Below are 13,784 nucleotides of genomic sequence, written 5' to 3' on the forward strand. Positions count from 1 at the left end.
TGTAATAACATTTCTGAACAGATTGATTAGAATATATCTACAAAAAATAAAGTAGGTTCAGAGATGGGTCTGCAGAATTCTCAGTCTTGTGCTGTGACTAGTCTACGTATGCCATGTGTAGTGGCTCTATTTTGGTGTTCAACAATATATTGTGTTCCTTTCCAGTGAAAGCCCTGAGTTATTACATCTTCCTAACACATGCCAACATGTTAACGTCTTGTGATTCATTTTCTCTGACTCCCAGGTCCCTATGGATCACCAGGGGAGTGAGGGAGAGGGTGAGCGAGGGAGTCAGGGAGGGGTTGAGGAATGGGGTGAGGGAGGGTGGGAGTCGACCAGTTAAAATTGGGTGCGGAGAGCAGCTGTACAGGATACAGAGTTTGCAAAGGGGAAGAAGGACTGTAAACTTGGGGAAGGGGTCAGAGAAGGGGCTGAAAATGATGGTAGAACTGTAAAGTGGGAAAAGATGCACAGAGAGGAGTAAGGGCATCCAAGAATGGCTAAAAAGCTTCAAACGAGATTAAGTAGCTGTTTGGGGGTGGGGAGTGGTGAGGCTGCGAAGAGAGGAGAGTAGTAGCAAAGGGCTGAAGGAAGAAGAGGGGATGCAAAAATGAGAGGTTGAAGATAGGTTGCAAAAGGAGAGGGAGAGAGAAGCTGCAAAGGGCCAACCCTCAGGTTCCTGGGAAACATGAAATCTTGCAGGGATTAATGTAATGAACTTGTTGCAAATGAATGTGGAGTCCCTATATTAGGGCTGTAGTAGTTCGACAGTTATTATACGGAAGGATATTGTAATGGATAATATTATAGTGAATGTTTTAGATTAGATTAGATACCCTACAGCATGGAAACAGGCTCTTCGGCCCAACAAGTCCACATCGACCCTCTGAACAGTAACCCACCCAGACCACATTTCCTTCTAACGAATGCAGCTAACCGTATGGGCAATTTAGCACGGCCAATTCACCTGACCTGCACATCTTTGGACTGTGGGAGGAAACCAGAGCACCAGGAGGAAACCCACGCAGACACAGGGAGATGTCTGTGTGGAGTTTGCATAGTCACCCAAGGCTGGAATCGAACTGTGAGGCAGCAGTGCTACCCACTGAGCCACCATGCACCTTCATTTAAATTTCATAACTTAATAGTGAACAGTCTTAATTCATTAAGATGTTCATTTATGTGCTCTTATTTCCCAAAGTATCTCGCATACATGGAGTTACTTGAAGTACATTGACTATATTAGAGACAAACGTGCAACTGTTTAGCTGTGACCTTACCAGTCCGAGGAAGCTGGTTTAGGGTAGTGGCTTTTATGTGTACAGTGTCAGTTATTTTTTGAAAATAACATTTGTTATTGATTTTTCCAGTTATCTTTAAATATTACCATATTTAGGAAATGAATTTTTCCTCGTGTGCTGTGGCTTAACATTTAATGGAGTAGCGATGATCAATAAAGATACTGATGAATTCTACTTTTGCTTCTGTGTGAATCCAATTATGCCATAATTATGCAAATATACAGAAAATAATGTTACCACGTGAGTGCATCATTTAATAAAAGTGTTAGCAAGAATGAAAAGCTCCCCCCAGAAAAATCTTGAGTTGTCCTCAAAACCAAACATTTTGATTCTCGTTTCCAACCTGAAAACAACTCATTCGTTCCCCTTTCTGCAAGCTCAACAATCCTTTATTTTTCCTTTATCCCTTACACCATGTGCTCTCAACTTGTGTAGTAACTGTTGGTGTGTCCCCTTAACAAAGGACAGGTGTCAAACAAAAAGATATCAGGACAGCTGGCCAAAATCTGGTCAAAGAAATAGGTTGTAAGGAGCATCTTAATTACATTCTATTATTTAGCAGGAGGATTAAACATTTCACCTGTGCTTTATTACGAACTATAATGTTATCCTCTGTTGTAACCTCAGATACAAAGCACAATGTAAAGAACCAAATTTCGTCAGTATATGGAAGTTTTTAAACATCGTTCAGGTGGTGCTTTCTTTAAAAAAAAATCAAACTTTTCCTTACAGAGTCCATTTTTGACATAAAGGACAAACTCTTGTTCCAATGTAAATGTAAACATCTATTTCTCACTACCAATATTCCACTCTTCTGCACAATATTGTTGTTAAAAATAACACATATATACTTGAGCTGAAATTTTGAATCAATAGTTACTCTACTAAATTTATGCTCTTTGCACTGAAACGAGATTTGAACATAAATATATAAAAAAACTTTTATTTTTAATAAATCTGAACATGGGATTTTCTACTGTGCATCTTTTAACTTTACAGCTAGTTCTTTCTATAAAGCAATGGTTGTGTTCTTGTGCAACCCTGTATTATAGAAAAATTGCACTTTAGAAACAGTGCTTAAAGTATTAGTGATATAATCACGTTACAGCCAACACATGTTTTAAACATTCACATTTTAGAAACAGTGTCCCTAATTTGTCAATTACATTACAGCAAGTCGCATTAATGAAAATGCGTGTTAAGCAGAATGACCTGTATTTTGGAAAAATGTGCTATGGAATCTTGCTGAAAATCTCCTTCACATTGCATATGCAATACCGATTTTCAAACTGCTTTGCAATCTGTATTGGACATTCAGTAGGTATAACGCTAACAACTGTGTCACACAGAGCTTCATTTTTAACAAATGTTATGAGTTACATGCAACCGTGCAGCTGGTACCTACAGTTTTTTTTTGTTAATTTTACAACGTCATCAACATTTAGAGCACACGTACTTTTCAATATTAATCGGCTGACTGCAGGCTGAGCAGGTCTTTGAAGTCAGAAGACACACACATACATCACTGGAGGCTCAAGCAGTTACTGCTTGCTAGTTAAGCCACAAATGAGAAAATAAATCTAACACTGGCAATAATTTAAGAACAATAATTGTGACTATTTAATACATTATGTATTGTGCTTATGAATATAAAACCCAGTCTAATTATTTCAATTTTTGAAATTAGCAACCAGTGCAAAGTATTGTTACATCTAAACTCTAGTGTTGACAGATAGCGGTTTGACAGTTTCATTTAAATAATTTTCTGTTACTATATGCCTTTCTTTGTCTCTGTATTGTTCTTCAATTGAACTATAGTTGCTGCATTAATAGTACTCTATTTCAGTCAATTTGAACTGTACTTCACATCACGATTAGTTCTCCCTCTTGACTTTCTTTCCCTCTTGACCAATTACTTGACCAGGAGGATAAAGTAGTTGAAATAAAACAAAGTTGTCCAAATTGGTTGGAAAACTCCCGATTGCTTTTAAGTCCTTTCCAGTGTTCTATGACTTGTGTGACTTACCAAGGCCATGTCTATGTGTAGACATAGGAGGCATTACACTCCAGGTTTTATTCCTTGGATTGTAGCACTCTACTGTATTTAATGTCTTCAATCCATCTCTACCACCCACAACATAAAGTTTGTCATCTAGCACTGCCACACCAAACTGAAGTCGTCTCCCATTCATATTTGCTACATGTGTCCATGTATTGGAACGTAGATCATATTTTTCAATGCTCGTGGCACCTGTAAAACAACAAATTGAACATATTAAAATCAATACACAAAAAACTGAACACAGAGAGAAAAAGAATTCATGTTTTGTGTCTGGTATGATTCTTCTTCACAACTGGTCAATTCTGAAGGGTCAAGCTAGATTCAAAATATCAACTCTGTTTCTATCTCTATAGGTGTCACAGACTTGATGAGTTTCTTCAGCATTCTCGGTGGTGTTTCAGTGTTCGATAGGTACATTTCCTACATGGTTTAATGTAATATACCTCTTTTCCAAATTGAAAAGATAACCTTTGTAAGTCCTTTTTCAGAACTCAGATCTGTGAAGCTAGTAATCAGTAACAGAGGTCTACAGCACGGTAAAAACCTTTCAGCCCATCAAATCAGTGCCAGTAAACACAACCAACTAGCCATTCTAATCCCATTTCCAGAACTTGGCTTTGACCATTTTTGTCTTGGCATTGCAAGTGTAAATATAAATACTTTTTAGATGTTATGAATATTCCTGCCACCAGCATGCTTACAGGCAGTGAGTCACAGATGCCCATCACGGTGAAAATATTTTCTTCCCACCCCTCTAAGCCTCCTGCCTCTTACTTTAAATCTTGTGGCGTCTTTCTGCGCATTGAGAAATTAAATATTTCTTCTAGTTTTAACAAACAGAAGTGGATAAATATATTGTTTAACCACAAGTCTTTGCAGTTCAATTAATATCTCCAAACTGTTTACATCAAATTTCATTATTTTATTACAGCATTTTATTTGCTATGCTGATGGTTTTTGGTAGAAAATAGACATAAATCTAACAAAAGTGCTACAAGTTGGCTACTTTCAGTGATGTTTTGTTCATTTTGAAGTATTAGCTCAGTACCTACTGAAATTGCTACCCACTATTAGGGGACACATCTTATTGCAGGCTGATAAAGTAGTGCAAACGGCTTTTTTGCTAAATGGCACTACTGTTTTCTCCTACAGTAAATCTTGCATTCTTCAAAAATAGGATGAAGAATAGAAGAATTGAAGAATAGAACTAGCTTCTCATTTCTGGCATCAACTTCAGGCAATGAGCAGTTCCAGGTCAAATATAGTACATTTTAACTGTACATCAAAAAATCCTTTAAACAGCCCAAATCAAAGATATACCATTGTTCAAGGTTTTGCAGTTGCTAAATTGAGACTTCTGTTTGATTACTGTCCAGCTCCATTCCTATGTTTTGATAGCCCAAAGTACCATAAGACATAGGAGCAGAAGTAGCCATTTGGTCCATTGTATTTGCTCCACCATTCAATGAGATCATGGCTGATCTGATAATCCTCAATTCCATTTTCATGTCTTTGCCCTGTAATGCTCGACTTCCTTACTGCTTAAAAATCTGTCCATTTCAGCCTTGAATATACTTAATGAACCAGACTTGACAGATCTCTGCAGTAAAGAATTCCACTGATTCACTTTCCTTTGAGAGATACAAATTTATTCTCTTCTCAGTAGTAAATGGATAATCCCTTACTTTGAGGAATATGCCCTCTGGTCTAAGACCATCCCAGCAGGAAAATAAAACCTCTTTGCACTTACCCAGTTAAGCCCCTTAAGAACCTAAAATGTTTTAATAAAGTCACCCTTCATTCTTCTAATGTCCAATTAATACACGCCCAACATTCTCAGCTCTCATTAGAAAATCCTTCTAAACTTGGAACCATTCTTGTGAACCTTCTCTGGACTTCCTCCAATGCCAGTATGTCTTTTCTTAATAAGGGGCCAAATCTATTCACAGCATTCAAGCTGTGGTCTGACTAGTGCCTTGTATAATAGATTTAGCAAGACCTCCCACCTTTTATATTTCAGTTACTTGGAAATAAAGGCCAATATTCCATTTGCCTTCCCTATTACCTGCTGAACTAGAGTGCATGTGTTTTATTTTTGTGATTCGTGTACTGAGTGGGTTCAGCTCACACTAAAGTAATATTTATGGCTCAATACTTAGGTACAGTAAATTTTTGAGGGATAAGGTGATTGGTAGCATATGGTGCTGTAATCAGCAGCACTTCTCTCAGATGCATCACAATATTGGACAGGATATTGAATATCAAGATAAAATTGTAAATCTTATATAAACTCAAGTTTGTTTAATACTTGATACCTTTTGTTGCATCCATTCCTCCTACTGCAAACAGCACACCTACTGTAGACTTCCTAGGTTTAGTCCGAGGACTCTGCAGCATGTTTCGTCGCTCTGGTAGCAGGTGATATTTCATTGCCTCCATGATAAGTTTTTGGCATTCAATATCATCTCTAAATAGCATATTGTTCTCCATATCTGCAAGAAACTACCAGGACCAATTCAAATTCAACAAACTTCAGGTGTGACCTAAAACACATGCAAACTTTTAACTTAAACAGTAAGGTAAATAATTTTACACTGTTTCAAAACAATTTCTTAGTTTCAGCAAAATCTAGATACAACAAAGTTAATATTTTTAGAATATTGTCAATAACCAAATAATTCTTCTTTAATCTTTACAATAATAAATTACAGTCAGAAGCTGAAAGCAGAGTTATTCTTTGTAATTATGATTAAACTATTTTGCAACACAATTAAAATAAAGCTGAAGTTCAGTTTAAGGACATGCGGCTTTTACTTTCTCAATTTTAATTAAAATCTTTAATGAATAGCTGACATTGACATTGGCCAGTGGACCATTACTGAAGCTTCAAGCAGCCAATGAACCAGATCATTGCATACAGTCTGTTGCCGAAAGCACAATGTTGGACATGTCTACTAAAAAACAAAATGAAAATGAAAGGAAACTTTTAAGCTGCATTTGAAATCTGCCTTACAGATCGAAAGAATGTGATGGATGATTGTTGTCACTTCTCATCCTGGGTGTAATAAATCAAATATATACAGTGATCTAGCACTATGGATTTCCAGTATGTATTTCCAATTGTTACTTTAAACATCACATGTCGAAAGAGATGAAAATTTAACCCAATTGTATTAGTAAAACAGATTCTGAGCTCTCGAGTTACAGCAGGATTTGGAAGGCATGAAACTATCAACTTTGTCTCCCAATCATTCTTGCAGACGAATGATCAAAAGCACAAAAAATGTTCAGTTTTGCCAATTCTCCTATGGAAAGTGCACTCTTCACATGCAAAGTAAAAATAGCTTGTTGATGGATAAAATAATGCATTTTTGCTTTATATGGAACACACTTGTTTCCATTTTAAGAGATCACTTGTGTGAAATAATAAAGGATAAAGTTTTAAAGGACTCTCCAGATCTCTACTTAAGAAAATACAAGGTCATTTTAGAGTTGTTTACAACACAAAGGGATAGCTGAGAATCAAGCTCAGAACAGCTAGCAAGAAAGGGAAGCAAAAGAAAGTAGAGCACAGGGGCTGTGATGTTTGTCAGAAAAGGAAGTAAACAATCAGCAGATGAGACACAAGAGAGATACAGTACACTGAACAATGAACATTTAGAATAGCCCTGGGGCTATTACACTTAAATAGAGAAACTAGCAACCCAAGTACACTTGAAGGGGAATAATGTCTTTGTACCTGGTTCCATGGCAACTGGGAAATTTAAATTCAATTAATTCAGAAAAGCAGGAATGAATAAATGGTGGTATCTATACTGGTGATCATGAAACTACTGGACTATTGTCAAAACCCATCTGGTTTATTACTGCCTTTGAGGTGGTGGTCCCGGTGTTAGAATGGGGTGGACAAAATTAAAAATCACACAACACCAGGTTATAGGCTAACAGGTCTATTTGGAAGCACTGGCTTTCGGAGCGTTGCGCCTTCATCCAGTCTGACCTTTATATAACTCCAGACCCATTGTAATTTTCTTGATTCTTAACTGATTTTTGTATTGGCCTAGAAAACTATTCTGTCGTAAAAACTGAAGAATAAAACTTGATCCTCAATCATTATGCTTTGTTTTTTTTAAATCTTTTTCATGGTATGTGGGTATCTCTGGAAAGACACAGAATAATTGCTGAGCTTATATGTCCTAGAACTGAGTGGAAAAGTGCAAAGAAATGGCTGCAGTTTTATCCTACTTAGTGGAGTACATTGAGAGTTGTTAAGTAATGTCACTTTTCACTGAAACAGTAACAGAAAAAGCAGGCACCACAGAGCTGATAAGTAACTAGGGAAATAATTGCTTCACATTGATACAAATATCTTAGCCAATCAAAATATCGACAGCCACAGGGAAGATGCCAGAAGACTGGAGGATGGCTAATGTGGTGCCATTTTAAGAAAGGTGGAAAAAAAGCCGTGGAACTATTGACCAGCGAGTCTGATGTTGGTGGTGGGCAAGTTGTTGCAGGGAATCCTGAGGGACAGGATGTACACGTATTTGATTAAGGACAGGCAACATGGCTTTGTACATTGGAAATCATGTCTCAGGAACTTGATTGAGTTTTTTTGAAGAAGTAACAAAGAGAATTGATGAGGGCAGAGCTGTAGATGTGATCTATGTGCACTTCAGTAAGGCATTTGAAAAGGTTCACCATGGGAGACTGATTAGTGAGGTTAGATCTCATGTAATACAGAGAGAACTAGTCATTTGGATGCAGAACTGGCTCAAAGGTAGAAGACAAAGGGTAGTGGTGGAGGGTTGTTTTTCAGACTGGAGGCCTGTGACCAGTGGAGTGCCACAAGGATTGGTACTTGGTCCACAACTTTTTGTCATTTATATAAGTGATGTGAACATAGGAGGTACAGTTAGTAAATTTGCAGATGAAACCAAAATTGGAGGTGTAGTGGACAGTGAAAAAGGTTACCTTAGATTACAATGGGATGTTGATCAGATCGGCCAAAGGGCTGAGGAGTTTAATTTAGCTAAATGTGAGGCACTGCATTTTGGGAAAGCAAACCTTAGCAGGACTTATACACTTAATGGTAAGATCCTAGGGAGTGGTGCTGAACAAAGAGATGTTGGAGTGCAGGTTCATAGTTTCTTGAAAGTAGAGTTGAAGGTAGACAGGACAGTGAAGGAGGAGTTGGGTATATTTTCGTTTATTGGTCAGAGCATTGAGTATAGGAGTTGGGAGGTCATGTTGCAGCTGTACAGGATGTTGGCTATGCTATTCTGGTCTTCTTCCTATTGAAAGGATGTTGTGAAACTTGAAAGGGTTCAGAAAAGATTTACAAGGATATTGCCAGGGTTGGAGGCTTTGAGCTGTGAGGGTGTCTGAATAGGCTGGGACGGTTTTCCTTGGAGCACTGGAGGCTGAGGAATGACCTTATAAAAGGTTTATAAAATCATGAGGGGCATGGAAAAGACAAATAGACAAAGTATTTTCCCTGGTGTGGAAGAGTCCAGAACTAGAGGGCATAGGTTTAGGGTGAGAGAGGAAAGCCTTAAAATAGACCTAAAGTACAACTTTTGCACGCAGAGGGTGGTACGTGTATGGAATGAGCTGCCAGAGGAAGCGGTGGAGGTTGATATGACTGCAACATTTAAAAGGCATTTGGATGGGTATATAAATAGAAAGGGTTTAGAGGAATATGCACTGGGTGCTGGCGAGTGGGACTAGGTTAGATTGGGATTTCTGGTCGGCATCGATGAATTGAACCAAAGGGTCTGTTTCTATGACTCTAAGAGGCCATGGGCTTGAGTGTGGCCAGTGCAGCTGAAAAATACGTAGCCTGCAAAGAGGGTCTCTCCTCTGTGTGAAGGTATCAGAATGTCTCCGGTAACAGCTAAACAGCTTCCATTCACATTTTAAATCTCCTGTTAATGGAGGGTTAAAATACCCTCAACAATAATGAAAAGACAAATTCTAAACCAATGAATGAAAGAAAGCAAACAACCTTGCGCAAAACATTAAAATTAATTAAAAGAAACTTAACCCCTATCAGACCTGTGCTACTGACCTATCTTGTCTGTCAGTACCTTCCAAATCTGTGACTTCTATCACACAAAAAGATAAGACAAATATGCATTACCAGCTATAAGTTCTGCAAATCACACTATTCTTACTTTGAAGTACATTCCTTCATTAAGACCGGACCAAAATCATGAAATTCCTTCTTAAATACCACACGGAAGACTGCAGAAGTTTAGGATGGTGATTCACTACCACATTTGCAAAATCAATTAGGGAACCAATGCTGGTCTTGCCAATGATAGCCATATCCCATGAACGAATGAAATCTTCTAAGAATTCTTATATTGGGACTTTTTCAGAATCTAGAGAATTGGAAAATTACCCTGGTGATATCTTTATTTAAAAAGAGAAGCAGAAAAAAAAATAGGCCAGATAGCTTAACATCGGTTGTTGGGAAAATGTTGGAGTACAGAATTAAGGATGTTTAAAGGTTGTAAGAGCAGAGCATTTAGAAATGCATAAAATGGTCAAGCAGAGTCAGCATGACTTCAAAGGGAAATCACAACTGACAAATGTATTCGAATACTTTAAGGAGGCAATTTTGATCATGCAGATGCTATAAAAATGGATGAATGGATACCATGCAACCATAGCCAGACAAGAATGCCCCCTCCCAGTTGGGGGACACTTCAGTGGTCAAGGGCACTCAGCCTCCGATCTTCAGGCAAGCATCCTCCAAGATGGACTTTGAGATACACAATGCAGAATCGCTGAGCAGAAACTGATAGCCAAGTTCTGCACCCATGAAGATGGCTGCGAACCTGATCTTGGATTCATGTCGCACCACCACTCTGTTGTGTATCTGTAAAATCTTCCTTACTGTCCTGTTTTGACACCATCACCTTGATAAATTGTTATGATCTCTCTACCTTAATTAGTTTTTACAGTTTTGCATTACTTATTACTTTGGTTAGACGCTTGGAATGCAAATCTTACACCTATCATGTTATTGAATGGCTCAAAGGGTTGAATAGCACACTACTTTTCCTATGTTCTATGTTTCTACATTTCTCAAAAAGCTGGTATACAAGTTCAGCAGGTAAGAGGAAGGCAAATGGAATGTTAGCCTGTATTTCTAAAAGAGTGGAATATAAAAGAGCAGGGAAGTCTTGCTAAAATCATGCAAGACACTAGTCAAACTACAGCTGGAATACTGTGAACAACTTTAGGCCCCTTATCTAATGAAAGACATACTGCCATTGCAGACAGTTCAGAGACTGTTCACTGATGTTGGGTATAGAGAGACCGTCTTATGAGGAAAGGGTGAGTAGGTTGGGCCTATACTCATTAGAATGTAAAAGAATGAGAGACTCTTGATAGATTCTTTCCACTCATGGGAGGGTCTAGACCAGAGGGCATACTCTATCAACAAGGGATCATTTTTCAAGTCAGATGAGGAGAAATTTATTTTGTCAGACGGTAATGAATTTGTGGAACTCTTTACTGCCCAGGGCTGTAGAAGCTGGGAATTACATACATTCAAGGATACAATTCATTTCAACAGTCAGTGAAATCAGGATCAGTGTAAAACTTTTCACTCGGTTTGCCAATTCCCTGATGCTGGGTTGGTTTAAAAATCACTCCTATTATTTCACTAAGTGAGCGGCAAACTTATGGGTTAGGTTACTGAGGGAACATAGTGGCTTCATTTATTTAATCAATGCAAATAAGACATATTTCTTTTGTAAAGAAAAATTTGAGATACAGTATATGTGTAAGTTGTGAACAAGTACATTCTAAGTGCAGCATGTTTGGAATGTATTTAGAAGGACTTTGAACCTACAGTTCCTCAAGATTTCCACATCTGAAAGTTTTCTTTCCTCAGGCCTCGGTCCTTGCAAACTAGTTATAAGGCATTTGATCACATGACTATCAGAAAGATATTAAACGACCTAGATGGAGTTGATGTCCTTTTTGCCTAACAAGTCTTATGTTCCTCAAAGAAAACAAAAGTGGCATTAACAAGTGGAGTGGGATGATCTTGAATCAAATACATTTGATGGTGAAATATTTTACCTTTACTATTTGTCACAGACAAGACAGAAAAGTGAGTTTCATTATTTTAACGTTCTTACCTCCTGCGCGAAACAGAAGTAATTTTAAAATTTGTTTCTTTTCCTGTACGAAATCTATACGCTGGTCTGTTTTCCACAAACCATATTTGTGAAGTCTAATTGGAAAATGACCCACGGTACGTTCTTTAGGGTTAAAACTAATAAAGGTTTATTCGTGCATTCAAAATCCATGGAAATGTCTTTCAATGCACATTTATACACACAGGCATACAGAGAATAAAGGAAATAAAAAAGCAGTTGCTATTATAAATTATTTCAAAGGCAAAGATATCAGCACTTCATTCACATAATTTTGAATCTACTAAGTTAACATCCAGTCAAGTTTTGCATTTGGCTGGTCCGACAGAATTCCTTTATTGAGTAGTTTAGATGAAGGTGGACTGTAGTTGGAGATGCAGCAATATTGTAGGGAATCTAATCTAATCTAATCATATAATTCAAGGCTGGGAACTTCTTTAGTGAAAGACATAATTCTATCTCGAAATAAGATATTGAGAGAGGTCAGAAGGCAGGCTGTAGCTAAGCATGGAGCTGGAATGTTGTTAGACAGTAGCCATGGAAAAATCAGACTGAGGAAAGAGGTCATATCTACAAAATTAAATGTTTAAAAGCCAGTTGTTTTAGTCGTGTGAACTGGGTTGCTGACTGAATTATTTAGTTAACAAGCCAGCTTTGATGAATCTGGTGAAAAACTATGGTGTCATAACAGATAACTGCAGGGTCTTAGTGCCATCTCAGACATAAGAAGCTTCAATAGCTCCTCCTTAGTTCAGAACTGGTTGGCATAGGTATCACATCTTCAGTTCCTTTCTGTGGTTTGACTCGAATGTCTACAAAAAGCAAGGAGTGTGATATTTCTGAAGGATAAGGCAAACTTTTGTTGATCTACTTTACTGAAATGTGGTCAACTGACATCATGTGACATATTGGAACCTATAATAAATTAGTTTGTTTTATGCAATTTGACTACCCAAACTGTTTTTGATTGCACTTTGCTGTAGCAATTTCAGAACAAATATAACAATAGATAAAGGATAGATAGATATTGGGCGGCACGGTGGCTCAGTGGTTAGTATTGCTGCCTCACAGCACCAGGCACCCGGGTTCAATTCCAGCCTCAGGTGACTGTCTGTGCACAGTTTGCACATTCGCCCCGTGTCGGTTTGGGTTGCCTCCCAAAGTCCAACGATGTGTAGGTTAGGTGAATTGGCCATACTAGAGTTTAGGGGTGTGTGTAGGTTAGATGCATTAGTTAGGGGAAATGTAGGGGAAAGGGTCTGGGTGAGTTACCCTTTGCAGGATAGATGTGAATTTGTTGGGCCAAATGGCCTGTTTCTACACTGTAGGGATTCTATGATGTGTAGGATGCAAGAATATACTGATTAGCCCAGGCACTTTTAACCCAATAAATTTCCTGCACATATGCCAATATTTATCTTTACAATTAAATCAATTTCAAGCTGCAGATTAATGATCCTGATTTTTTGCTTGACACGGAGTATAAAGATACAGAGATAAAGTACAAAATATAACATATGTGAAAAGTATGGAATGATGTCATGACATCCTGTGTTAGGTTTTTCAATGGCACGTGATTTTCACAAGCTTGTCATGGATGTAAAGTTATCGGATAAAGACAGAAGTACTTTAATTCTATACTATAGACTGGCATCAGATTTTGTTTCTCTATAGTAGTACATGGCAAGGGTGAAACATCCTTTACTGTAGATAAAATAATTGAAAAATTGATAGGGAGTGGATTTGTGGCACCAGCACATTTCTAACTGATAAAGGAGGGAAATGTGCTCATGCTGAGTTTAGAGTAAAGATTGCCATTGTGGTTATGAATATCAGAGCACACACCAGGAAGTGGTAACAGTGATCACAGATCACAAGGACATTAATTGAATGGAAGCCCACCCTGTTGATGAATTCTGCAGTGTTGTGTTACAGCACTTTCAGTGTCACATGTATACAGTCAATGGCATGCCGCACATGGGGGGACCTAGTGAGGTTGTGGAATCCGACTGCCTGGCTTGTAGCACTGATCTCATCTTGGGAAATGAAATGATCCAGTGCAACCTCACAAACAGCATTGGTCACTGTCCTAATCTATTTGTGGTGCACAACAGAGATATCCCACATACCTCACCCATCACTCTCCAGAAGGAGCATAGGCTGTCACTTTCACAATCTCTGGGAGAGAACAGCATTCCATTCCAGTATAACTCAGTCACCATGCCCCGGAACATATGGAGCCTA

General features: G+C 38.1%; 1 protein-coding gene across 5 annotated transcripts in view; it reads right to left on the minus strand.

Moving 5' to 3' along the window:
- Window positions 1–13,784, minus strand: part of LOC132815744 (kelch-like protein 5) — a 144,171-nt gene that overhangs the window by 24,935 nt on the left and 105,452 nt on the right. For all 5 annotated transcript variants that reach the window (XM_060824873.1, XM_060824881.1, XM_060824902.1 and 2 more), the window contains exons 7-8: window positions 5,679–5,865; window positions 3,328–3,552 (exon numbers count right to left, since the gene is read on the minus strand). In XM_060824873.1, coding sequence (XP_060680856.1) covers window positions 3,328–3,552; window positions 5,679–5,865 — 412 coding nt within the window. The remainder of the gene's footprint in view (window positions 1–3,327; window positions 3,553–5,678; window positions 5,866–13,784) is intronic.

This window comes from Hemiscyllium ocellatum, chromosome 1, assembly GCF_020745735.1.
Source record: "Hemiscyllium ocellatum isolate sHemOce1 chromosome 1, sHemOce1.pat.X.cur, whole genome shotgun sequence".
In the NCBI taxonomy this organism is placed as follows: Eukaryota; Metazoa; Chordata; class Chondrichthyes; order Orectolobiformes; family Hemiscylliidae; genus Hemiscyllium; species Hemiscyllium ocellatum.